This window comes from Vidua chalybeata, chromosome 3 (genome assembly GCF_026979565.1).
Source record: "Vidua chalybeata isolate OUT-0048 chromosome 3, bVidCha1 merged haplotype, whole genome shotgun sequence".
Classification (NCBI taxonomy): domain Eukaryota; kingdom Metazoa; phylum Chordata; class Aves; order Passeriformes; family Viduidae; genus Vidua; species Vidua chalybeata.
This window is the reverse complement of record NC_071532.1, coordinates 83262149-83289486: the sequence shown is the minus strand read 5'-3', so window position 1 is coordinate 83289486 and position 27338 is coordinate 83262149. Positions and strand designations below refer to the sequence as shown.

Here is a 27338-nt window from a genome sequence, read left to right as displayed (position 1 = left end):
TAAGAGAAAGATACAACTTGTATCAGTTACTAATCTGCTTTTCAATTTTTTGTTTCATCCCCTACTCCCTCTTGCCTTGTTTTTTTCTTTTTTTACCATATATCCTGCACGTAGTGTGTATGGCGTAGTTATGCTGCTGATGAGAAATCAGTTTCCATTGCTACCTGGAAGCCTCATTTGAAGGCCTTGCATACCTGCAGCCCTACAAAGTAGGTACAAATATGGCAGCTGGTGCTGTTTTTGATGTGTGTTCAAGCTTATAGAGAACTAGTATTTGTCTGTCTCTTCTTGGTTTGTTGTCTTAAGTCCTCTCAAGTCTTCTCATTAAAAATTTCAACTAACAAATCAGATCAATATCATGTAGGAGCCTAGGAACAAATACAAATCATTGCTATTTATCTTAGAAATGCACAGGCATTAGAAACATTTTCCCAACAACCCACTCATACATCACAGTTAATGATTTACCTCATTCCAAATTATCCTTAAGGAGAAAAATATTAAGTTTAATGCAGAGCTTGGTTCAATGGTATGTTTATGCCTGTGCCTCTGTATAAGGCTGTAGCTGCTGATCTACCTTTCCAAAGAAAGAGTGCCTTGTGCTATTTTGTAGGTGAATGCACTGGAGAATTTGCTCCTTTTTGTCATAACTTCTGATATATTCAGTATTTCCTTAGGACAGACTATATACGCAGTCATACATACAGACAGTAGAAGATGACTCAAAAGACCTGTTGCCACAGTTTGGCAGACAGGAAATATTTGATATCCTAGTTTGGGTGAGAATTCACAGAGCACTGGCAGTCCAAGTCTTTTCAAAAATTCAATAAAAGGTTTAGCAGAAGGCAGCAAGTTGACTGATTCAATACGGGCACAGATCAGGAAGTAAAAAACACTTGAGAAAGATCAAAAAGGAGAGCGCTAAGAGCCTTATGGGAAAGCTCTGATAAGCATCTTAACTGTTGTTAATTGCAGACAGTGCAAGAGAATTAGTGGTTTCTCTCAAAGCTGGGTGATGAACATCCACATGACTGTAAAAAGGTAATTGTGTGCCAAAAAGCTCAGCCAAAAAGAAGTTTGGCTGGGTATCCAAAGCTGATCTTTGAATTTCAAAGAGTTGACAAGAACAGAGCCGTAAGTAATTCATTACCATAACTCTAATTCCAAACTGCTCCACACTAAAAGGAGCTTTTACATTAAAAGTTACATGAAGTATTGATATTTGATATATACAAACAGGTTGAAAGCAACATTAGTATAAATGGATGGATAGAAAATTACATAAATAATGAAGCTGTATCCCACACAAAATATTCTAAAATATGACTGTCCCTCAAAAGTGCATCTACTTCTTATTTTAAATAAGCATATTGCTGTGCTAAAACTGAACCTTTTTATTTACCAGAAATAAGTTATCCAATAAGAAACTACAGCTTTCTGTTATATATGTGTCAGCAATGCATTTTGCCTAAGTGCTTTGCCAACTCAGTCTGCAGTGGTATGTACTAAGCATGTTATGCATGTGTTAAAAACCTGAAAAGTTTCTTCTCCAGAAGCGTTGTAATTATGAGTCTTGCTTGAATGTTTTTGTGGTTGCAATGTAATGTGTGTGTTGTGCACCAATTAACATATCCATTTGCATTAATCATACATATAACATCATCTGTAACTAAGTAATGTGATTACTATCTGCATAACAAATATGTTTTTCCCTCCCACTCCCTGACCTGAAGAAAAGAACAAGGGGAATCTTCTAGCAGGTTTGTAGTTTCTTTTATTTCTTTTATCTGTGAAATTGCTGTTTCCTAATGGCTTTTAGATGTCCTGGGTTCTGTACAGTAGATTCAATGAACTGCAACCATTGATGGATAATAATCACGAATTGGATCTTTTTAAACTCATATCCTGCTGAAATTTGCTTCTTTGTCCCAGTTTTTCTACAGGAAAAAAAATAGGCAATTTTTTACACATCTAACATGCTGTAACTTTGAGAGGCTCAGTTTGAACAGTGACAGAGCAGCCAGTGGACCAGCCTCCCCAGCCCCAGCTCCTGGGCAAGGAAATGTCCCCAGCTTCTGCTGTAAAATCGATGCAGAAATTGCAGTGGAAGTTGCAGACATATAGTTTAATTTGGCAATGTGAAGAAGCCCAACCCTCCATTGCAGGGAGGACCCTTTGATGGGTCTGGTTGGATGTCACCTTTGCCCTGCAAGAGCATCCACAAGGCTTCCTCAGTGCCATGTCTCCACATTTTCTAACTTTTCTGCCATCCCCTCCTAAGGAGCATTTTGGGACATAGGAGGTGGGGGGAAAGCAGCACTGCAGTGTCTCACCTCCTCCTGGCTGCATGGCTTGCACTCCCCCATGGCTCAGTTCAAGCAGAGGAGCCAGGCTGGTACCTCTGCTGAAGAAAGCCCCACTGCTGTCAGCTGGGAGCGCGGGTGGGTTTCCACCCAGCCTAGATCCCGCCTGAGCACCGACTGCCTACAGCTGGCAGCCACAAGCCTTGGCAGGGCTGTCCTCACTGGGAAACAAAGCTCTGGAGAGCCATGTCCTAAGGCACTGGGAGAAAATGCTGGTCTTTGCTGTACTGATAGCCCAAATCCTTAGTGACAGGAAAGGCTTCAGTGGCTATAAGAGAAATTGCACTACCTCAGAAACTCATCAGGGATGGGAATCAGCAGGCGTTTGGCAGCTGGCACTGTGGTATCAGCATGCTCAGAGAATAGCAGACTTTACCTCCCAGCAGAAAACGCTGAAAAGCCAAGGAAAAAAAGTGTTGATGACACATCAGTCCCTGAATTACATGCAGCCCCGTGTTGTACTGTGGTTCACAAATGCTTCTGGGTTACTCAGTCTTCACATCAATTACCCATGTCCTATTCCACTTCCCAGACTGCTCCTCTGGCACCTGACTCCAATCTTATCCTCCAAGCACATGTAACTGCTGTTAGTGTCACTGTAACTCAAAGGGACAAGATTTGCTCTGTCAGTTCTGGGATTTTCTGTATACATTACCTCCACAGGCTTGCTAGCAACATATTGATCTAATTAAATTATTACAGTCTGATCCAAACTTCTTGCACTCACTAACTGTATTTCCTAGTCTTTTGACAGCAGCATTTAAAATTGACTTTTTTAAAGGTGACACAGAAGTTGCCAGTAAATTAGTACATCCCTCTAAAACTGAGATGTGTGCAGAGGGGAGAGGTTATTCCCAGTTGTACCAGCAAGCACTAAAAGAGACAAATTTATTTAAAATAACCGGAAACTAGATGGAAAAAAAAAAAAAAAAGAAAGAAAAACAAAAACCCAAACACCCAGCTGTCAAAACCATGCTATGTTCTCCATATTGATGATAACAACTGTGGCTTTAAAAGAAGTCAACAATTTAGCCATATTTATTCACTTTATTTTCACTGAATGGAAGATGTTTGCTCCTTCAGAAACACTTAATTAATACATGCACTGCTGCAAATTAATATGTAAAAATGAACTAGCTAACTTCTAAGATCATGTTCTACAGTAAAAACCCTACAGATCACTCAGTGCCTTTTAAAAAAAGGTATATTTTTTCAGTGGCTGTTTACTGCTCTTGTGCTGACATATCACTGTATGTTTGTATCACTGAAAATACATGTGGCGTATGTGGTCTTTTGTGGCAAAGATGCAAATGTGAACTGCTGCAATGTACTTTGAGATACCCATCCTTGATTATTTAACTTGTTTTTTACTGCAATGCTAAGTGACTTGCATGAGATGCTATGTGAACTAAGCAAGATTCTTCTTGTTTCACTCTTTAAATGAAGATGTTTTTGCACAAGCAGTACATTGGATTGCATTCTGAACATGCTCTTTGCTCTATATTCCCTTCTAAGAACAGTGAAGAAAAACTTGTATTATGTTAGGGAAAATTCATTATTTTCTTTCCTACCAAATTGATATATTAAAAGAAATTATTTCTTGTGTTTTGTCATGTATAAACCTGCAGTCTTTTATTACGTGACTAAATGTTACTATGCATTTGAGTTGATAGAGCTGTGCTTATGAAGCTGCAGTGTCAGACTGATTTTAATAAAAATATGTACATTGTATTTCCCAAAATTTTACGCACAAGTATTCTAATTAATCATTTATCAAAGTATTGGTAGACAACCTCTCTGGTGTATCCAGGCTATAAATGAGATCTTTCTATAAATCAGTTCCAGAGTTGTGCAAGTTATTTTAAAAGCCTATATCTTAAATTATTAGTATCTGGAAATGCATGCACTGAAAACAAACAATATTTATTTCTGTTCAGTTACACAACATGGCTGAAATAGTTCCTGTGCAGGATACGAGATCAAGACTGATGAATCTTGTCACTTACGGAGAGCATAATCAGTCTTAAACTGTGTGTAGGACATGCACTGGGTGTCTGCAAAGGATGAATGTCATCCATCTAGTCTTGTAACCCATGAGGCTGAATATGCATTCCCTTTTCAGACAATTCTCTCTGGTGCAATAAGGAGCAGTTTTGCCAGTATAAGATCTTCAGGGGAAAACTCAGCCCTGTACTGAGGGAAACAAGTAAATTATGTTATGGAATTCTTTCACCTCCTATATCATATATGTTTCTAAAAGTAGATTTAATGTAAACAACTCTGCATGCACCATATAAAAAAGAAATTGCTAGTGATCTAACTTGAGGTGGAAAACCTAACCCCTTACCTAGCACTGGAATGCTTAGTAACAGAGTCCTCTATCTCCCCTCACTCCTAGTAAGCTTTGTAGTAATAAACAGAAGCTCTTCAGGATGTACACCCCTCGGAAACATAGGTATTCAGCATCCTGCCTATTCACATGATGTTTGAGAATGCCAACTAACATCAGGTGCATGATTCATTCACTTCCCCTCCTTAGCGCTTTAAAGTTCCTCACTTCTCCAAATGATGTTTCCTATTTCTTTTTAAGTGCTCCTAAGTCCCTTTTTGCTTGTTGCCTGCAATGCCATTAACACAATGGCAGGAACACCAGTTGTTTCAAACTCACCAAGCCAGACAATTGCAGTGCACAGCACACGAAGCCCCATTGCCCTTCTCTGCCTGAGACTTCAACTTTTGGAATGCATTACCCTGCGGTGATCTAAAACTGGGGTTGAACATTTGGGTAAAGCCATTTCCCCAAGTCCAAGAGGATTTTAATGACCATGGCAGTTGATTTCTCCATCTAATTGTTAGTGGAGAATATTAAGCTATAACATACTAGGCATTTACAACAGACATAATGTGCAATTGTTCTTGAGAAGAATCCCCTTGGACACAGCTTGTGGATGATGTGCCTGCATCCTGTACTGGAAGGTAGAGAAGTGCATGTGAAATCAAGCATCTGCTTCAGCTGAATTCTCTTGAAATTTTGTCTCTTACCAAAAATAGTAATTCCTAGATAGATGAATCTTACGGGAAGAAGCCTATGATTCATATCTCAAGCTGATTGCATTTTTTGTTCCTTATTAAAAGACAGCAGAAGTACAAACTGATTACAGAAAATTAAGATCAAAATAGTTTCTCTTCATTTAGAAATTGTTTTGGAAAAGGAAAAAAATTCACAAACACCCTGAAAGTAAATACTTTTTTCTGTTTGACAATTGAACTATAATATACTGTGGCATGAAGTTCTTGTTATTACTTATTGAAAATATGAGATACAACACTAAATTTCTTGAGTTTGTGGTCCTACCATGAGACTGGTGGTGAAGTCTTTGAACTTTAGGTCTCACAGTATTTTCCACCGCATTTGTATTTGTTCAACTTAGCTTAATTTCAGTATAAGTATTTTTAGGCTCAGTAAGAACCAACACCTGTATTTATAGGTAGCTAACTGCTGAAAATTGGCATGTGCATCTGCTTGCTGTTGTTTGCCATAGGTGATAATTTCTGGCAGTTTTAGCTTCTGTCTCAAAGCATTCTTCCTCACCCTCAGGCCCTTCAGTTATTTCTGATTCAATTTCTTCCTATTCTTGCTTCCTCCAATTGGCTCAGTATGAAAAGCTGAAAAACAAAGTGTAAATTATGGCTAGTAGCAAGCAGTAGTGCTGCAGGTCTGAGGCTGAGGCAGAGCATAAGTTTTAACTTGACCAGAAATGTAGGAAGGTGGCAGGCAAATGGGGGAGTAGGACTGGGAAGGAAGGAGATGCTCAGTTAATAAAGTGTAGGGAGATGGTCCGTGGAAGACAGAGCAAGCAAAGGTTTTTATGCATTTGTCAGTTAAAACAAACTCTTACCCAGAGTCATTTGGACCACGAGAAAGTGATCGTTCCCTCTGCAGTGAAGCTACAGTGACCTCTAGTGTCCCTACACACCCATTCCTTTAGAAATCAAAGGTGGCAAAGGCAGAATTTGAAAACGAAGAAATAAAAACTAGAAAGTCATTTGCTGTCCTAGGGAAGTGAGCACCTTGGGCATGCAATGGGAGGAATGAGTCGTAAGATCCTACGACTGAACTTTCAGAAGGCAGACAAATACAGAAAAGTAATTTGCTTCCTTTTCTACAGCTGCCAGTTGTAATTGGTCTCCACTAAAAGACGCTTCAAAGCTCAAGTGCTATAGATAAGAATACATTCCACAATTTTCAAGCTGCAAGAATATAGGAGTGATAGGTCCAAAGAGATTACCATTGCCAGGGAAGTCTGTCATAGGAAGCAAAAATGTATGTCAACCCATTGGGCTAAATTATCAGTCATATAAAGTACAAGAAATGATGGACATTCACATCTAAAGGAATGCAGCGATAACTGGAGACAGCTATGGATCTCTCAGATCACTGTAATTTAGTTTTGATTTAGGAACTTGTGTAATTTTATTTTCCTATTTCTTTCTCCTGGTTTTTGCCGTTTGGAAAAGCACACAACTTAAAGTTTGTGAATACTTATGGAGATACATGAATACCCAATGGTAATTAACAGATTTACATTGATTCAAAGGATTTCCTTTGGATATCATGTAAAAAAAAAAAAAAAAAAAAAGAGGAGAAAAGGTGAAAGAGTAAAATATAATAGACCAGGACCTGAAAATTTTGAAGGATTTTTAGCAACATGAGCCAGTGCTGATACAATCAGCATTAAATCAGAATAAAGTATCTCAAGATGCAGAAGAGAGTGTTCAAACCCTGCTTCCTTCAGAGACTGTGTTTCTCTTCACAATGCAGCACCCTCTGCATGGATCTTTGGCACGCCAGTACATTGTCATTGCTACAAAACTGACTTATTCGAGTTTTTAAGTATAAGCTCTGCAATTTACATTATCATTTTAATTCTCAGCATTGCACTTTTGGAAAATGTCTATAGTACAGATAAAATGCCTACTGTTCCTTTCACCATTCCCTCACTGCTTTGATTTGGAGAACTAAAGATATTCAGGTTAAGTAGTCATTGTGTACCATTCAGCTTTTATAAATGAAAGAACCATGTCTACCAATCATTTAAAGGTAGACACTGCTTTCATTAGTACAAATTAATTAACAGAACAATGCTGTTTTGACTTTGGTTTAAAACTTTCACTTTTATTTTGGAGTTAATGTGATTATTAAAAAAATTATGTATACAGATAGTTTTTATGGCAATTTTACCCATTTTCCTTTCATTTTTAGTAGTGCAGCAGGAAGAGAGCTGTCCAGAAACTTTTTAAATATTAATTTGAAAAAAAAAAAAAGCATCATTTGACTTCATTTTTCAATAGCAAGTACAATTTGAACCATAAGGGGAGTTAAAAAGGGGGACACTTGTAGGAATAATATCTAAAAGAAGAAGTCAGTTTTGATTCTCGTCCTCATTCTGTACAATATGATAATGCAATAATGTGGTTAATAAATATTTTATTTTCATTGTTGTACAATGCAAAAGATTCCTGAGCTGAAATATAATTCAGTATTGAAATGTAATTTGTATTCAAAGCTAAATTTTGGAACTCACTTTTCTTTCAAATATTAGGTTCTCTGGGTCTTTTGTATTGCTTATGCCACAGCACTGGGTAACAATTTACAATGGAAATAGATAACACTTTCATCACTGTGATGCATTTATTTCAACAATTCCTTATTTGGGCAAGAAAAGAAGGGGATTACATTGAGAAACTATAGTAAAGGTATTCTTTCAAGTAATCCAACATGCCATATAGAAATACCTTTATCTAATAATCTTTCTATTGATGTGCTTATTGTTTAGTATTCTTGAAAATTATTTCCTTATAAGCATCCCAGCATGTGTTTTGCCTGCAACAAACTGCATCCTTTCTGCTCTCAGGGATGTTTGTACTCAGACTGAAATGCTATGCTTTGCTATGCATGGACAAAGATATGTTTATCTCAACATTTCATGGCCACAGAGGTTTATAACTACTTTCCATTTCATATAATTACGTATTAGCACTGTATTTTCAGAGTGCAGAAGATTAAAATCTAAGAACCACATAGTCTATATTAGCATTAGTTAATTATCTGCTGGATTTGTTTCTGTTCAAAACATCCTATGGGCATTGTGAAATTAAATGCAAAGACCTTGAGAGTACTAGAAAGTGTCTTAACTTCAAGAACCACCATAATTTTCAGGTAGACAGTCTTTGCTAAAGGTGTTTTAAAAGCCCCCCCTGCAAAGCCTACACCAGGGCAGTAGGAGTGCAAGTGCCAGTAACACCATACTGTGAACAGGCACTGCCTTGCCCTCATCATCTCTCTCCTTGAAAGAACAGGATCACTGATCAAGGTGATCATTCCCTTGCTCAACCAATTGGATTTAACCTTGCGTATAGAACAAGGTTTCCAGACCTTGGTATCAGACTCTTTCTCTGTTTCCCCTTTGTGTCTTCTGCTACAGGAAAGGACAAACAAAAGCAAAAATATTAAATAATTTAAAAGCATAGGGAGATAGTCACCATGACCACAGGATGTTCATCAGATATGTTTGGACAAAGGTAATTTAAGCACCAGGAAATAGAAAATCTACAAAACCCACATTTAGTTGGCTGGGGGAGAAGATTACAAGTACAGCAGAAAAAAAAAAAAAAAAAAAAAAAAAAAAAAAAAAAAAAAACCTTACAATTGGTCAAGCATAAGACCACAGGGTCACCAGTGATGCAGCACAGTCATGAGCTTGGCTGGGGTATGTTACCTGTCCAGCAGCACCTGCACATAGTCAGCTCCCAGCTAAATCTTCAGCAATGACTTTAGGAAGCACATAGCATATCATTACATTTCCATTAATCAGTCATCATGCTGTTTCTTGGATATTTTATTAATTTTGGTTTTGTCTCGTCCAAGTAAGTGCTCTAACAAGGAATTCTGGATATGAGTGATCACTAATCATGCATATGAAATGTTGGAAGTGCCACATCCTGAAAAAGCATGAATATACACTAACAGAATTTTTGCCTGCTTAAAAAAGCCACAAACCAGACAATACTACATGGCATGCAGTAACAATAAAATACTTTTCGGTTTTGTTTATCTGAAGATATGGCCAGAAATGCACTGAACTTGGCTGACTAAGATGGAAACAAATCTAGTTCAAGTTCAAGGAATAGAAAAAACATCATAGGTATTAATGTATAACAATTGGGTGAAATTGTTTCTATTTGTTATTTTTAATTTCCTTCAGAAGGCTATTCTGTACTGTATGATAGACTGCCAATGCTAATGCTTCTATCGAAAACCAATTACATCAAATCAGTTCCATTCACAAATTAAATATATTCAATGAGAATAAAAGTGTGTAAGAAACAGATTCATACCAGTGAGATTTTTTACACATTATTTTCAATAATCATACAATAGAAAAAAGAAATGGATTGAAGTAACTATGAAATAAAATATATTTCTCTCTCTCACAGTCAAAAGCTGAGTTTCAAGGAACGGGTCCGGATGGCCAGCCCACGAGGTCAGAGCATAAAAAACAGGCAATCTTCAGTCGGAGATCGCCGGTCACCGAGTGCTGACATTGCCACCGAGGGCAGCCCAACCAAAGTCCAGAAGAGCTGGAGCTTCAATGACCGAACCCGCTTCAGGCCCTCACTGCGGCTGAAGAGCTCCCAGCCCAAACCCATGGTTGATGGTAGGAGCTGTTCACCCCTTGTTTGCCACTGCACACTGCTCCCAGCCTGCTCACACTCCTGCACACTTGCACAGTGATTGTACATCTTTTAGGAAGATGGAAAGAATTGCTGTTTGGGGCCAGAGACACAAGCCAGCTATAGTCTGTTTCAAAGACCCCGATAATGTGATTATTTTTTTAATAAGAAATCATGTCAGTGGTGCATAGGGAGCAACTGGTGGAAAAAGGGGTCACTATGAAAACTCAGAGTGGACTCTGCAGCTGCAGCAGCTCTTCTGTCATGGCCCCTCTCTCACTACTGAGCTCAGCTGCTGCCTAAACCTGCTGCCTCTTGCAGCTGTCCACACAGCACAGCCAGCATTGTCTGTGCCTTTGCCAGCCAGGAGCACAGCTTGTGCAGAAGTGGCTCCCTCAGGCAGAGGAGTCCCAGTGCCTACACTGGTGATGCAATCACCTGCCACCAAGGGATACACTACTGGATGCTTTCAGTTTTACAGGGTTCTATCTGGCTTGATAAGGCAGGCAGATTTTGCAAACAAAACCAGTGTTATTGCTTTTATGTGTTGCTTTCTATAGAGTACTTTGGATGTAGGAAGCACTCCTAAAATGTAAAGACGTAGATCCTGGTGAAAATGACTTATTGAACCTGCAGCAGGCAGCCCAGCCTTTCCCTCAAGCTGCCTCCTATGCTGCTCCATTCTCTAACTTAAGTCAAATTTAGCATTAAACTAACCAGTATTCAGGTAAGGACCTTTATCTGACGAAGCCTGCCAAAACAAAGACAGTGACTACTCTAACCAAGGAGCACCAAAGTGGGTGACAGCAGCCCCCTGACAGGCAGGAGCTGAGAGAACCAAGTGAAACTGACCCCTGTGTGGGATGGGTCTAGCACTGAAAGATGCACTCACATAGCTCTGGGGGTACTGCTGCCCAGTGGATTTTGTTTTGGGTTTCTCCATTTCCTATTTCCCAATCTATGAATGTTTTGTTCTTTCTTGTGGCATCCTCCATGTAAAAAAAACAAGGGAAACAATCTGGTTGACTACCACAGGGTGCAGTGACCCTGCCTGAATGGGAAAGGTATAACCTCTTTCTACAATGGCAATCATGGATGTTACATCCAACAATTGTGGTAAGACTAATTAGACAGAAGTGTGATGTTGATGTCACTCCTTTTTAAGAGCACATATTATCACAAACGTGTAGGTCGCAAAATACACATTGAACTGCAATGCCCCATCCTTCACTGAGGATGTTCTACACAACAGATCTCTTCAGGAAAAGCCTGGGTAAATAAACATTTCCTTGGAGGGCAATCAAGACAAACCAATGGTATTTGCTAAGGTCATCATTCCAGGCTAGCCCTCACCCATGGAGATGTCTCAGATGCACAGATTCTGAATTTGCCTGTGGTACAGTGAGCTGCTGGGGTGTATCAGCTACCAGGATACTATCCAGGTTGCTCCACTCCACTATCCACTGCTAACCACTCCTATCTCCATCCTGGCGCACAGGCCCTGGCTTATGTCCCATGGCAGCTGTATCACAGGGGCTGTGTGACCTAGCCTGGGTCTCACGCTGATGTGAAGCTCAGCCAAGGCCACAAGGGGAACTGAGAAATGCTCTAAGTAGCATAGTGGTTGAAGCTACCCTGTCTAAATTTAGGCATCCTACATAATCACTTATAAAGCACAAGTATCGTCCCCAAGCTGCATCAGAAGTAATTTTATAGGTTAAACCCCTGTAACTCACACGGTGCCTGGAAGTGACCTAAGGAGGAAGTAATTTTTTGAGCACTCTCTCAGAGTAACAGTGGCTCACTTTTGCTCCAGCTCTGCAGTCTGCACCTCACTGAAGCACCTGTTTCATTTTTCATCATTTATCATAGAAGCATTTCCTCAGCATGTTACCTATTTTGTCCTTTACATATTGTCATCGATAACAACAACGTGCACAAGCAAATCTTGCTGCCTCTGATTGTTTCCCTCTCACGGAAAAGGTGGCATAAACATCACCTTGGGTATATCTGTAGATAAAAGACAGAAACAACAACAGAGCTCTCATTGCTTTGCGTAAACCCTTGAAGATCTTCCCACTCCTCGGGGTGAGCACAGCCTGTTTCCTGGTCAGTGATTTCCAGCTACTAGTCCACCCTTATGAACTGGGGCCAACAGATACAACCAATTTCTCATCTGTGGCAGAAGGAACAGCTTCCATTGTCTCCAGCTTTTAGGCAAATGCCAAGTTTCCATTCTGGGACCTCATCCAACTACTTCTAGGACCACTATGATTAGAGAGATGTCCAGTGTGCTCACTGCTGATAGATAGCTCCCTTCTGCCTTACCCAAATTTTTGCAGGAAAAGTCAGGCACTACTAACCTTCATTTCTTTTTCTTTCTTTTCTTTCATAGCTTGATGCTGTCTGCATTTGACAGCTCAGTGAAAAAGATCTCAAGATGATGTATTTAATTTAGAACATCTTGCATTTTTCACTAGTTGAAAAAAAACAGTATTTGCAGCATATTATTCTTATCTCTTGCTTGCCAGGTCCTCCAATTTCCTCCTTGAGGTATTCCCCAGCCAAATAATTAATAATTTTGGCAAGCCAATTGTCAAGCCAAAGCTATAAGCCCCATTTTTGTGGGTGAAATCTTGGGCACAAAATAGTACCCTTGAACAGCTGGTCCTTCTGGTGAGTCCTACATCTCTGTAGGGTGTTTGGTGGGAGAAGAGATTACATTACAAGGTACCTTTGGGGCAGTGACAACACAGTGCTGGATAACCAGTTCAGTGTCAAAACTTCATGTCAGTGAAAAAAATAGAGTCTAACTATGAACTTCCAAAAGAGAAGAAATAAGACATTTCACTCTATAGGATGTGGAATTGTAAATGCTCTGCCTAGGCAGAGGACTGAATTCTGTGTGAAAATAAAGGAAAGATGCAAATATATAAGGAGAAGCTTCCAAAAGAAAGGAAAATTATTAGCATATGAGGATGATTTAAGGCAGATAGAGGGTCAACACAGAGACTTCTCAGTGATGACTGAGTTCTGGTAAGGACATGGCTGGAATCTGGGCCAAAACCATCAGAAAGAGACTGCTGGGGAAACTCAACATTAGCAATTAGAAACTGGCCTGCAAAGGGAGGTTTCGAGTCCAGACAGGAGCTCATGGGGGTAGCTAAAAGGCTAACCTGATTGAAAATGTAGTAGCTTGCCTCTTAGGCTACCCAGCATCAAACACTCTAGCACTGTCCCACTACATATTGAAATCACAGAATGAGAATTTCTTGTCAGTAAGTAAAACACTTAAGCCAGCCACTGGTATCTCCCAAAAGGATTTTGGCATAGCAGACTTAGAACAGTATGACCAAAACCGTTGCACAAATGGCTTTATTTATGGTTAGTAACAATCTTCTCAAAGTACCATAAACCATTTGTTGCCATTGACAAAGGGGGTCTGACAAGAGCAGTAATTATTTCATTACATATGTGCATTTGCAAATGGAATCTAAACCTGAGAGAGGTTTGATGGTTAAATAAGCTTATGGTGGCCTGACTGGAGATGCTTTCCAGGGCATTCAACAACAGCACAGGAGAAAGTGAATATCAAGACTTATATAATGTGATTTTAAATACATGTGCAGTTTCTGGTGACATGTGGTTCACAACTTCCAGAAATCTTGTTGAAGAGGGGACAGACTCTGCACAAATTAACAAAGGTGTTAGAATACTGTATTTCCAGTCCCTGTTATCTGCCTAAAATGGAATTATCAGGATGAGTCAGATGAAAGGGAAATTCTCACCAATCAAGAATGGTAAATAGTGAAGATTTACAAAGCATACATTTAAAAAGGATTGTATAGGGTCATGGAAGAGCCTTCCCCAAAGGGATGCTATGTCACACGGGCAAAGGTGCTGCCTGACCTTGGAGCGCCTCACAGCCCCCTGTGCACCTGTACACAAAGTGAGCCAGGAGCTACCTCTGGCCCCAAGGCCTCCTCATGCAGTATGACTTTGGTCCCTGTAAACAAAAACAGGGAAGCTGCAGCCAAACTGTCGGTGGGGAGTGGTGCCCAGAACATGAGAACATCCACCAGCAGGGCCAGCCCCCTGACAGAGTCTGTGCTAGTTATTAAATAGTACAGGTGATCACATGCCTTGATTAAGGCACTGTGCCCGTGGGTCGTTGTATGTTGTGTATCCATCCACAGACACTCAACTGCACAAAATCTCTTCTTTACAATGGTGTTCCTGCCCTGCTTTGTTTTCTGTTTGCTTTACTTTCTGAGGAACAGAATCTTTTCTGCTTAAATCATGCGCTGGTCTTGTACCACCACAGCTGAATTAATGAACCAATATTGTGTTGTGGATGCAGTTTTCTGTGAGGGACAAAAATACCCTATTATATTTGTTTTCTGCCATCCCATGCTTCTAAGCCTCTGAATGAGTTATTGTGCCTTTACTGTAACCTAGGGACATTGTGTGGCTTTTTGAATAAAACATCAAAAGCGTTCAGCACTGGAGATATTACAAACATATTTCATTTGATTAATTAAAAAGAACTCTCTAAGGAAATATTTGATTTCTTGCACCATCCCCAAACATTATACACTCACATGACCTCTAGCCTTTCATTCCCTACAGAGTACTTGCACAAAATCCTGAGGGTAGAGTATATTATAAGAGCCATGGAAAGAATGCAATTCTGCACTTCAGCCCCCACATCCTCAGTTACTACCATGTAATTTATGTATTGCAAAAATGACAACTTTTCCTTTCAGCAGCATAAACAGCTTGACCTTGGATAAGGCTCACTATGTGGCAGAAGTCCTTAGCTGGGTTGCTTCTATATCTAAGCTTAAATTTGCTGGCTCAAAGTGAAGCTGCATGTTGTCAAAGTTTGAATGAAATTTATTAGCAATATATCAATCTGTGCTAGACAAGAGATTTATTTTCTTGTTATTGCCTTCCATAGAGCAGATAGAGCTCTCATTTATTACCATTGTCACTGTAATTAACTAGGGAGATCTGGCATTCTGATCTAAGCTCTGAGTTATTTTTGTGAAAATAAGTACAGGCCATTGGTTTTGAGGCATTATTTTACTTTATTCCAACCAAAGTCCTGGCCAAATGAGTCCACAATTTAGTCTCTTTCTTTACAATACCTCTTGAGGAACTTGTTGTGCACCATTTCTCACTGGACTCAGTGGTCATAGGTAAATGATTATTAAGCTTAGTTCTTTGAGGAACAGCAGCAGACCATCACAGAGAAGTATGATTTGCATGGGTTTTGGATACCCTCATCTGCAGTAAAGACTATACAGATGAGGTAAGAACTAATTTTGAGAGGATGCTCACAAAACTTCCCAACCATATGTAACCCACTTGCACCAAATCGGAAACATTTGAGGAATAGTTTTATTTTTATGAAACATTACCAGGGAAATCCTTCATGGCTTTTTAAAATAACAGAAAAGTGTAGCTAAAAACACACTAAAGCCATAGATTTAGAGTCACTTTCTTTTCCTTTTCTCACATGGCCATCTAAAGTTGCTGGCTAATTTGCTACTATTTATAAAAAGATCAGCCTTCTGAGCAGCATAATTACTGTGCTTTTAATTAATTGTTTTTAGAAAGTCTCCTGGTCCTCCATATCATCATTCAAAATTAAAAGGATTCTTTTTTAATTAAGCAGTGGGAGCTGTTCCATGAAATATTGCCAGTGCAGAAATTTATGAGAAGTCAAATAATAACTAAGGGAAGGGAATGCTAGAATTTTAGATATTTGGAACTTGCTTGCATTATATGATAATTGATATAAATTAGGTTACTGACCTTGCACTTATAGAGAAAGAAAACTACTATATCATTCTATCCAGAATATGTAAAAAGTTTTCCACCAGTTTTATCTTCAATTTTAGCCAAATCAGAGGATTTTCAGAAATGCTTTAACATAGATAATGTTGTTAGGGATATTCCTTAAGGTACTCTGTGTCACATTGCACTGCAGTTCCCTATGATGTCCTCTTCTCCTCCCCATCTGGAATGTTTTGTCTATTTCAGAAGGAAGACAAGGAATGGGCTATTGATATAGCACAACTGAACTCCCCATCAGTACTGCCAGTAGAGTAGAATCTCTGGTTGGGCAGAAGGCAAAGTTTACAAACTTGAGCAAAAGTGCTCCTCCTTACAGAAGGCACCAGTTTCCTTCCTTTTCTGAGAAATTTCTTTCTAACATGGAAATGGCAACCATTTCATAAAAGCTCCCTGTAAACAATCTTTTTAAATGTTGTCAGTCTTATTCTCTCTTAATTTTTCCACTTGAACACTGTTGTCTACTTACCAGGGATTTTGGTGTCATTTTCTAGAAAAATATTAAGTATCTAATGTGAAGTGCCCATCACGGAAGTACTTGTTCCGCCTTCTTCCTTCTTTCTTGATTAGAAGAAAGTCTTTCCTTTTGTTGGTTTCTTTTTCCAGACATAAAGGAAATAAATACATAATTCACTCCCTCGAGCCTCCTTTTTCTGGCCTCTGCTCTGGAAAGCATGAAAACATGGGCTGCTGCCTTTCCCGCTCTAGGGGAGCTTTGGGCATTCTTATTAAGTATGTGATTAAGTTTCATCACAATTAGTGCTGCTTTATTTCCTTTATTTTTCCTATGGAACTTGGTGAGCAATCAAAGTAAAACAAAGTAAGTGAATTATGTGCTGAGAGAAAATCAGCTTGTTGATGTTTTAAAGCAAAGGCAAATTGGAAAGAAAATCAGTTATAGGGGTAATGACGGGATTTTGTATTCATGGTTCAACAAACAGGAGAATAATGAGAACTTGTGAAGAGGCGAGAAGTTTCATGAAACATATTTAGACAAAGGCACAAGGCTAAGACAATTCATTTTTAGAAAGGGAAATTGCATGAATCACATAACATAAACCATGAACATAAACCATCAAGATGTTTGTACATAGAATAATTTTTGAAGGGAAAAAGTAACTGAGATTTTGTGAAACATTCTATGCATTATAACATCTGTGGAAATACTACAAAATATGTTCAGGATATCTCTATTTTTTTGATAATATAGGCTAAATCCCTAACAAAGTGAATGCTCATGGTGAAGAAAGGTACTTCAAAGGCAGGGTAAAGTTGAGTGAAACACACCTACCTTGCAGACTCTCTAGGCATTACATAGAGCAGCACAGCAGAGGCTCTATTTGCTCACAAAGGAGGCTGAAAGAATGAATAATGAGAGTATTGAACTGCTGGCATTGCTTCTTGAGCGAGAGGGTTCATCTGAGCTCAGTAGCCATGGACCCCCATGCAGCTGCCTGTACCCCCCTGCTGCAGCAGACCTATGCACTGGCACCTCCCATAGGGACAATCTGTCCCCCAAAAGCTTTGAATTTATATCCAATTTTACTTGCCCAGAAGTTAGGTGCACTGAATTATCCACTCATTTTCTTTCTGACCACTCATACACAAAATTAATGTAGAGATGAGTGTGTCACATTGGTGTGCCCTGCACTGCTGCCCTGGGCAGCCAGAGAAGCTCTGAACTCACATGAAGCTGCTGAGCAAGGTGGAGAACAGGCTGTGGAGCTGCATTATGACTTGCTTGGACTTCAATTCCCAACTCAAACTCTCAATTTTGATAATGATCGTTAAAAACGATGGCTCAAAGTAACTCAGCACCTGTGAAAATTAGGCCACCATCCAATTTTCACCTTGAGTCATACATTTAAATGAAAACCAATCAGACATTTTTTCCAAACCAGTGTGTTTTGAACCAAGTCAACACAATACTGTGCTGTAACATGAATAAGTGCAAGTCATATGCATGCTATCAACTTCAGGCACCTATTGAGTTTTTTCCACTTTGTATTGGTTTTGCATGGCCTGGTTCTTGGTAGTGGGGGGCCACAGAGGTGGTTTCTGTGAGAAGGTGGGTTATCAGCCTCAGCAAAATTATTTATATCACCCACATGAAGAACCCTAACTACCTCTTGCACAGTCAGAGTAAGATCCAAGTGCTTCTTAAGGCTTCCAAAAAACAAGTCAAAAGGTCTAAAAGGTCAAAAGGTTGGGATCACCGTAGCAGTCACTATGTCAGAAGCACTTCCATAGGATTATTCATTGTGTTGGCACACACGTTTATTAATGCCGGATTGTTGTTGCTAGTATATTGCTGTTCCCAGAAAACAAAAAGTAAAAATTCTTTTTTATTCTGTTTAACAGGCAGATAATTACTTGAATGTTACTGACACTGAAAGCAAGGAGCTATGAGAGTGATCAGAGCAATGTCAGTTTTCCCAGTGCCAAAGCATGTTATTAAACAACAGAAAACACTTCTAAGAAAGGACACATACTATTTACAGAAATAATAAATCAAGCCTTGTGAATAACTTTTGCAGAGTCATATGAAATGCAGCTACAAACTTGTAATTTTTTGTTGGTGACATATAATGCTTTAGAACAGCCTAATTCTTTTTACCCATTCATTTTTGGTGATCATAAATGACTAGAGTTTGCATGAAAAATGCATAAATACTGTGAAAAACAGGGAAATATCAAGACAATTTTACTGGCTTGTGTATGCCTCTTCTATTTCTTGGTAATTGCTGCTTTGCTGTGTGATTAAATCAAAGACCGTTCAGGAAGAAAAAGAAAGAAATTAAAAAGCAGCAAAGACCAGACAGTAGCCCAGAGTAAATAATGTCAAAGATTATAAGACAATGGCAGATGACTCATCAGTTGTGAAATAAACACGTTCTTTGTTTAAGATCAAAACACATACTGAATTCTAAATATGCTGGTATTAGAAAAAGGTCTGGATTGTCAAATGGACTGACAGCCCTTCTTAAAGAGACTTGCAGGGGTTTGTCTAAATGTGTATTAAAAGACATTTGGGACATTGTTGAGGCCATATTCCTGAGCTGCCCATGGAACAGACTTGAAAGCTGGTTAGTTTGTGGTAGAGATTGCTGGAGAGAAAGAGAGACCAGGGCTAACCCTGGGAAAGCCTGGCAGCAAAACCAGGCTCATGCAGAGCAGCTGCTGCCCACAGCTCCTTGTGGAACCCACTTGGACCATGCACAGCCACCCCAATGGAGAGCAGAAGATACAGACAAAGGGCATGGGGAAGGATGAAGATGTAGATGTGAGCAGGGCTAGGCATGAGCTGGCACTGGGAGGTCTAGCCACCCCATTAATGCCTAAGAAAGGCTCTCTCTGGGAACAGACAGCAGCTTGGAGAACATAGCTTAACCCCAGCTGGGAGCTGGCAGAGGTTTGAACAGCTGGAGCTGCTAAAGCAGCCAAACTGACCCCAACTCAGCCCTGACCTCAACGATGAACTCGAGAGGGACAGAAAGGATAAAAGTACATCTCACCTCGTAACTATGTGGTACACATGAGCTTCCACTGGAAAAAATCAAAAGAATGTGAACTTTGATTTCAGTGGTGTTTTAAGCTTGATTTTTTTTTTCTCCAAATTGATACTATGCATTTCCCAAACGTTTTCCCAGGTCTGCTTAGTATCCTAAAGAAACATTTATGTTTCCCATAGGAATCAAACAAGGCTATAGTTTTTCACAAGTTTTATTGACCTGTGGTATTGAGTGTCTGCCATAATGAAGGAAATTCATATCAGTGGAATATTAGAAAGAAGAAAGGTGATTTATTAGGAGCAGCATCTCTTATTAAAGCTGGCTTAAATTTATAAGAATTTTCCAGCATCTATCTAAAAAATTTGCAGAGGTTTTTATCCACAAGGGAGCAACAAAAACACTATAATTGCACCACACAGTTTTCAAAACAGTTTTGCAAAGATATACTTTGGTAAGGAAGCCCTTTTATTAATGACACTGTACTTGACAAAGGACCCAGGAACCGTATCTGTGAGACAACCATACAGAAACGTGTTTATTTTAAACTTTCAGGTCGGAGTCTCCTGTTTCACTGGGTTTAGATGGCTATAGCTCTTGTGATCTGAGCAGTATTTTTCCTAATTTATACTGGTATAAATGAAAATATTCAAACCTCAGAGAGTCACTGGAAATACCAGTAGCATGAAAAGTTCTGGTTTTAATATGGCACTCATAAATGAGCTGGGAGATTTCCACGCTGGGAGAAGTAACTGGAGAGGCTGATCAGATGTGACACCTGGAAAGTTAGTGTTGTGGAATACTTAGCATGTCCTGAGATGGTGGTTTAGGTAGTGTATATACCTATCAAACTAATTAGAAAGTTTATTTTTGCTAGTCACATTTCTGGGCAGGGATCCAAATGTTATTGAGGCAGAATGGGTGGAGAAATGTATATTTTATCAATAAGATAAGCCAAGTCAGGAGTGAAGCTCATGAAAGAGTGCAACAGAAAAACACTCCTGGCATGACTTAAGTAATAGCACTTCAAAGTTTTGTATGAAAATTTCACTTTTGCAGTTTAGAACTTAATTTCTAATGGTTGCTTTTGATTGTTTCACGTGGACTTAAACACTGGCTATAAGGCATCTTTCTTTATTAAATTCATCTGTCAAAGATGAATTCACCTGTTATTAAAAGTTACAGATGTTTCTCATAAATGTACCAGTTCAGCAACAGTAACAAAAAAAAAAGTGTTCCCAAGGGTAATGAACTAGCCAGATTCAATTAAAAAAAAACCCAACTAAAAAATGTGTATGGTTGAACATTAAATCTGTGAAGAAAGCAATGCAGCAATACCAGTTCCTGAAGATGCTGTACAAAACTGTATATGCCAAGATGGCATCCCTATTAGATTTAGAAGGTACCATGACATTTTCAGGCACTTTTGACTGACAAGTAATATTTTTCATCTTTAATTTGCAGTCTTCCTGAAAAAGGAATTTGAAAGAATGTCCTGTAATCATTTGTGTCTGACTGTGCTTTAAATCTGCTAATAATTTAAACCCCTGAAATTATTTACTTGAAGTGTTTCTGAATGACTAAACCTGTTGTTTTAAATAACAGCATGAATGTAGGCAGCAGCCTAGGACTGGGAAGAAATCTTTTCTGTTACTGAGGGTTACTGAATCCCATCTTTTTTTCTCTGTTTCATGTCACTCACTTTACACTCTCTTCCTCATTAAGCACAGGCACTTATGTGATGAAATACACTGACCTTGAGTGAAATTCTTCTGGGCCCTTGGACTTTATGCAGTTGAAGAAAGGTGATTTGGGAGGAAAAGCACCTACCCCAAAGAATTTTCCTGTGGTTCATGTGCCTTTGAAATATAGATGATGTATGGGCATCCATGACCCTGCCCTTCTTGCTTCTTTTGCATTCCAGCACATTTTAAACTTGTAAACCAATTGGTCATGCACCAATACCTGTTTTATGTATTGAGTACAATGGACACTTCTGACATTTCTAGCTAATTCCCAGATGGCAATTCTGCAGAGGTGGTGTTTGGGAAATGTTAAGGATCCACTTTTTTCCTGGTAAATAGGTGCAGCAATTTGGCTTAAGCTCCTATAACAAAGAAAGACTGGAATATCTACATGACTCTGAGGTTTAATGTGGCAATTATTCATTCTTGGTAAAAAAATATTTTATTTTCACCTGTAATAAAGTGTTGGGTCATTCCACAGCCTGCTTATTAAATGAAATGGATCTTCTCCTTTGTCTTCAATGTCAGGTTGATCTATAGTGGTAAAACAGTAATAATATAACTTCAGCATCTTTTGATTGTGCTATTACATCTGTTAGTTCACTGCTTTCCCATAAAACAGAGAATGTGATAACAAACATGGGACATCAGGAATAAACATGCTGATACTCAGATATTAATTAGTTTGAAAAATAATAGGTCATTCTTCCTCTCTAATTTTTACTATTTACTCTTGGACTACCAAGGCATTTTATGACACAAGCATAGACACACAGAAGTGCATCATATAACTTATTAACGGATGGAGGTCTATCATGCTTGATACGTAGTCCTTCTTTTTCCAGAACCACTATGCAGGCTGTTAGAGAACACTAAGGAAGAGATTTTTAAATTTCTCATATTTAGTCTGCTCTTGTCCTTTGCAGCTGACACCAGTCTTGGAACAGATGATGTTTATGATGACAAGGGGTGCCAGTGTGATGTGTCTGTAGAAGATCTCACCCCTGCTCTTAAAACTGTCATTAGAGCTATCAGGTGAGTTGAAAATACTGAATGAATAAACACTTGAATTCCCTTTAGTTAGGATACTAATAAACTGCATGTCAATTCATAAAATGATAGTTAGTTGAACGTATTACATGGCTATATTTGTTACATAACTAATGTTAATATATTATGCTTCCTTTCTATTTTAGTTAAATCAAAACATTTTATCAGTTCTGTTATCAGTTTTTCAATATCTAAAAATGTTACATGATTTGACACAGACAAGGATGCTGTTTTCCATTATCTTTTATGTTATCCAAACTACAATTTGATGTATTTTTCCTAAGCATGTATCACCTTGCCTGGAAAAATTATTTTCTTTAAAAGTATAGGGTTTTATTGCATTTCCATATTCCTGAGACTGTCATATGACTTTTATTCCAAATTTCTTCTGATAAGAACAGAATAATTACATTCATTCAATTGTGCAAAGCCTTGCTTACTACTATCCACTAAATGAAATATAATCCAAATAATTTAAAACAAATGGTTTCCTTTTCCAAGAAAGTAGCAAACTGCATTGAATTTTATGAAGTTACCTGCATTGAAAGTTTAAACATGTCATTCACCCTCTTGAGTCTGCCAAGGCTATTTATCTTCCAGCGTATTTTGAAGTATAAATCCTGACAGTCAAAATCCCCACCATGAAATGTACAGCAACAAGCAAGGAGAGCTCAAGCATTCTCTGTCTGCTGGCAGCAAACCTCAGGATATCTCTGGACACAACAGTGTCCAGCACCTTCTCGAGTGCAGGAAGGTAGGCAGACAGACAGGCAGCAGCCAAAAGGAATTTCTGCAAAAATCTATGGAAAGACAATGTTTCCCTGTACAGAAACCCCTGCCTGAGTTTTCTCAGCACCATAGGAAGAAAAACCTCGAGCTTTTTATCACATAATTTCATACAGTGATAACCTATGGGCTACTTGTAATTCCTTCCCCTTTTCCATTGAGTAAAATGAAGACAGATAGTGAGTCAGGCTGTTTCTGAAACTTTTCTACCAGCACAGACAGCTTGATAGATCATTTGCAGACCTCTTTTCCTACCATTTTTCCAATCTGCCTGGAAATGACCTCACAGGACAACTCAGATACCAGGCTTGTGTCCACAGCCACTGCAACTGGCAAGCCAAATGTCACTGCTGAAAACCATCTCTTGCTAGCAATGTTTCAGCAGGTGACAGAAATCCTTTTTTCACAGTGGACACCCACCCACAAGACAAGCCTATTCCCTCAAATGGAAGATGCTCACATTAGGAACTGTCAGCATAATCCATTGACTTCAGTGTCAAAGATACTTCTCTGTGGTGCTGCATTTTAAACAGACTGGATAACTCTTGGCTCCAGGTGCACCTTGCCACTTGTCCTGACAAGGGATAATCATTATTCATACTGTCCAAATTCCTTGACTTCACATTTTAATACTTACTTCATGGAGCTTGTTTTCTAGGGGACCACTGGATTATTCAATGCATCATCTGCATTTTTGCTTGGTGCTCTTGGTCATTATCAGCTCAAACAGAAAGTAACCAAATGTGAAGGATATAGTTGGGAAACTTTCTCCACGGTACCATCCACAGAAATGTTCTAAGAGGAGCAAAAGTACAAGATTTGATTGTTTCAGACATGTACTATTTAACTGATGAGAACCAAATTTTTGTATTATCTCCAACTTTTACTCTGCATGCCTGGCCTACTAGAAAAACAACTCATGTCACCACTGAGGCTGAGAATAAGAATCTCTACTTGCCATCAATTAGCCATGAATATCTCCCATCTCCCTGCATATTTTAGTGTATTGCAAGATCACAGGTGACACATGCATCTTGCTTCAGAAACTTACCTTTGTTTGACACCTGTAAAGCAGTAATATGCCATGATCTTGAGACTTCTGTATATGCTATACTTTAATCTCTCAAAATCAAGAGACTGATAATTCAGTTCATCAGGTAGCTGATACACCTCTTTCTGATTATTCAGAGTATCTGTTACCAGACTACGCTGGGATCTATGCAAACATCTGAAGAAGGATCTGAGACTCTATATAGTAACTGTAGAATTTCAAGATGATAACATCTGCCTATATGGAAACTTTGTGCCTCATTTTGAAGTTTGTTTTTAGAAACAGCTTTGAATTGCAAAGGCAGTGGGGAGGGTGAAGGCTGGTTTTCCTTTCATGCTGGTATACAGAGGCAGGCAAAGACAGAAGGCACTTGCATAGTTTTATGACGCATTAGGGAAAGACCCCAAATATAAACACAGAACAGTTGAATCCATTCTCGATGCATCAACTTGAAAAATTGCTATAAGGGAGTCTAATTATTTTTTTCCTGGTTAGACCTGGGTACAAATTGTTTTACAAAGACACAATTAGTCCTTTTGTTTTAAGGGGAAATTAAATTAACAAAATTAATTTATGCCTGTGGATTTACAGAGGTAAGTCCTCTCTCAGTTTTGGAATCAAAACATTTGGGGTGAGGGTTTTTTTTCCTGTGCAAGGAGCCTAAAATATGCTGCTTACTCTCAGGTTGCACAGCCTTGAAATAGCAAAAGACAAAAACAGGTTTGTTTATAATTTTTCATTTTGGTAATTTCAAAGTCTACTGTGTCACTTTTGACCTTGTTTACTTATATTTTTCCAGGGCTACTTTATTCTTCAAAGCAGCTTTTTAAGTAAACAAACCCCCAAACTTTCATTTTGTTATAGTCAAAACAGAGGATGGAGAAAACAGTCCTTTCCTGAAAAAGTTCTCAACATTTTGGTCCTTTCTAAAAAACACAGGACTCTCAACTAGTCCTACTGAAGACCCACCAGGCAAACCTGCCTGGTAACATGTCAAGCTCTCAATCTGCTCTCAAAGCCTCCTAAACTGAGTCTTTTATCTCGCGTGCTGCCCGCTCCATCCCCTCTTACTCCACAAGCTCTCTGTCAGGAAAGATCAGCTGAGGGAGTGAGGAAAGTACGGACAAGCTGCTCGAAGCATTTGCACAGGGTTGGGTGAGCAGGGAGCAGATGGGCAGTGTGGTGAAACATGGTGTGCACCACAGCATGCCTTGGGCTCAGTCAGGATCAGTCCTGCTCACGCACGGCCTCTGGCTGGGATCAGAGCAGTGCACAAAGCAGTCCTGGCTAGCAGGGCACTGAGTCTGTGTGCCAGCAGGGTCTTCAGCACTACTCAACCGTCCCCCGTCTTGTTGTGAACAAAAAGCCATTAATATCCTGCAGAGTTCCTGGACACTAACAAAAAGCATTGCCTTTTCCAGCTCTGTGAGTTTACAATGATGAATGTGTATAAAAGAGACTAAAAGGAAGATTAGGATACCTTGTTTCCCTATATTGTGATATCTCTGATCATTTCCCACAGCAAGCAGCGCTCATTTCAATAATACTTTCCACATGGAAATGATGGAATTACTGTACTATTTATGGAATATAAAATGAGATTTTAGAAGCATAAATAAATATGCAATAGAAAATAACTGCAATGGCAGGAAGATGAAAGTACTGACCTAATAGGTCTTTTCTCTCTTTAACTCTAGTGATTGCAAAGATATGTTTTCATTTGTTGCTAAGAAAAAAAAAAACTGTGGCTAAATGTAATGAAACTTGAGAATTCTAGAGCTGATAAGCTGTATAGTTGAACAGTCATACATATTTAACAGACAAAGATGGAAAATATAATTTACCATTTATGTTCAGTCTTTACAATGTTCCTGCAACACCTATAAAATTTATTTTTAGTAGCCATTTTGAATTTTGTTCAGTGTAGTGCTTCAGAATCCCCTCTTTCTTTTTAATCCAAACACATTGTTCATTTTCTGCCAGATGGTATTCAGAGCCTAGGCAAGGCTCTTATACATGTGTTTGGCTAGGACAGTGCTGTACCTGGGGGAAAATCATGTTTCTGGCTGTTAGGGGATGAGTCAGGTTAAGACACCAGAGAGAAGACAATTTTGACTCACTTGCCTCACATGTAGTAGAACTGTCTCAAACATCTTTGCCTGCTGGCCTCTCTGTGTTGGATCCTGATCTCTTCTGCACATTCATTTTTACCAGGAAGAAGGGATATTTGGCAAGGTAAGGGTAGTGAGACAGAGGCACCAGCACAGGCAGATCTCTATACACCTGCTTTCCTCATGTTGTAGGTGAGCAAACAGCCTGTAGTCACCTCATCTGGCTATGGATAAAACAACCTACCTGTCTTTTAATATTCCAGGCAGTAACCATGTATGATTCCACCTGAATCCCAGTAGAATGAAGCTCTGTTTCTTCCTGAGATAATGACAAGACTGACAAGACACAGCTTGTGTGAATGGCATGTGTATGACAGGGCTGCACGAAGGATTAGAGCTCTTCTAACTTGGTGCCACCCTCAGGAAAGTGCACTAAATGACGAGCAAAACAACTTTTACTACTGGGAAGGGCAACATGAATGCAAATTACGATGCAGTGAATGCCAGGGAAGATATGCAGCATGCATGTACAGAAAACACTTAATTTTAGAGCAATGCCAAACCTGCATCTGAGAACAGATAAATGAAATGGGTGCTGCTCTTGGCTGCTATGGGTCAATAAAACAAAAGTTGGTATTGGACCTGTAACTTTCCACAGATGATCAGCATACATAAAGATTAGTAGGACCAGTGGTTTAGCTATTAATTCGAGACAAAGCACTTTCATATATCGGTCTGCTTCGACAGATGATTTTTTTTTTCCTGCCCTCCTCTGTACGCATCACTAAAATAAGCTACTTTTTGTAACTCTTACCAGAACGCTGTCATGCTCGTGGCTTGGGTGGGTTAACAACAGCGTGTGGCCCGTCACGTTAGATCCGAGTTACAAACCGCCACCCTGCTGCGCGGCACAGAGCGCTCTGCACACGCTGAGGGGGCCGTACAACGCCGTGAGGCCGGCGCGGCCCCGCTCCCGGCGGCGCGGCCCCGCTCCCGGCGGCGCGGCCCCGCTCCCGGCGGCGCGGCCCCGCTCCCGGCGGCGCGGCCCCGCTCCCGGCGGCGCGGCCCCGCTCCCGGCGGCGCGGCCCCGCTCCCGGCGGCGCGGCCCCGCTCCCGGCGGCGCGGCCTGG

The 27338-nt window shown here is 39.5% G+C and overlaps 1 protein-coding gene and 1 long non-coding RNA gene across 16 annotated transcripts in view; one reads left to right on the top strand and one right to left on the bottom strand.

Annotated features, from left to right (window-relative positions):
- KCNQ5 (potassium voltage-gated channel subfamily Q member 5) overlaps positions 1-27338 on the top strand; it is a 272002-nt gene that overhangs the window by 238139 nt on the left and 6525 nt on the right. Inside the window, exons 8-12 of one of the 5 annotated variants that reach the window (XM_053938759.1) lie at positions 115-209; positions 1734-1760; positions 4762-4818; positions 9861-10081; positions 22137-22245. In XM_053938759.1, the coding sequence (XP_053794734.1) occupies positions 115-209; positions 1734-1760; positions 4762-4818; positions 9861-10081; positions 22137-22245 (509 nt within the window). The remainder of the gene's footprint in view (positions 1-114; positions 210-1733; positions 1761-4761; positions 4819-9860; positions 10082-22136; positions 22246-27338) is intronic. The other 4 variants (XM_053938763.1, XM_053938760.1, XM_053938761.1 and 1 more) reach the window with 4 other exon arrangements.
- LOC128785902 (uncharacterized) lies at positions 103-27206 on the bottom strand. 11 transcript variants are annotated; one of them, XR_008430094.1, is made up of 11 exons: positions 27023-27206; positions 23684-23841; positions 21663-21744; positions 17248-17312; positions 16426-16621; positions 11992-12107; positions 5840-6029; positions 4370-4556; positions 2653-2755; positions 1728-1937; positions 103-368 (listed from the first exon to the last, which is right to left on the bottom strand). It is a non-coding gene; the product is annotated as an uncharacterized LOC128785902 (long non-coding RNA). The 11 variants fall into 11 exon arrangements; XR_008430100.1 differs by having other exon boundaries at positions 16426-16616; XR_008430101.1 differs by having other exon boundaries at positions 16426-16552.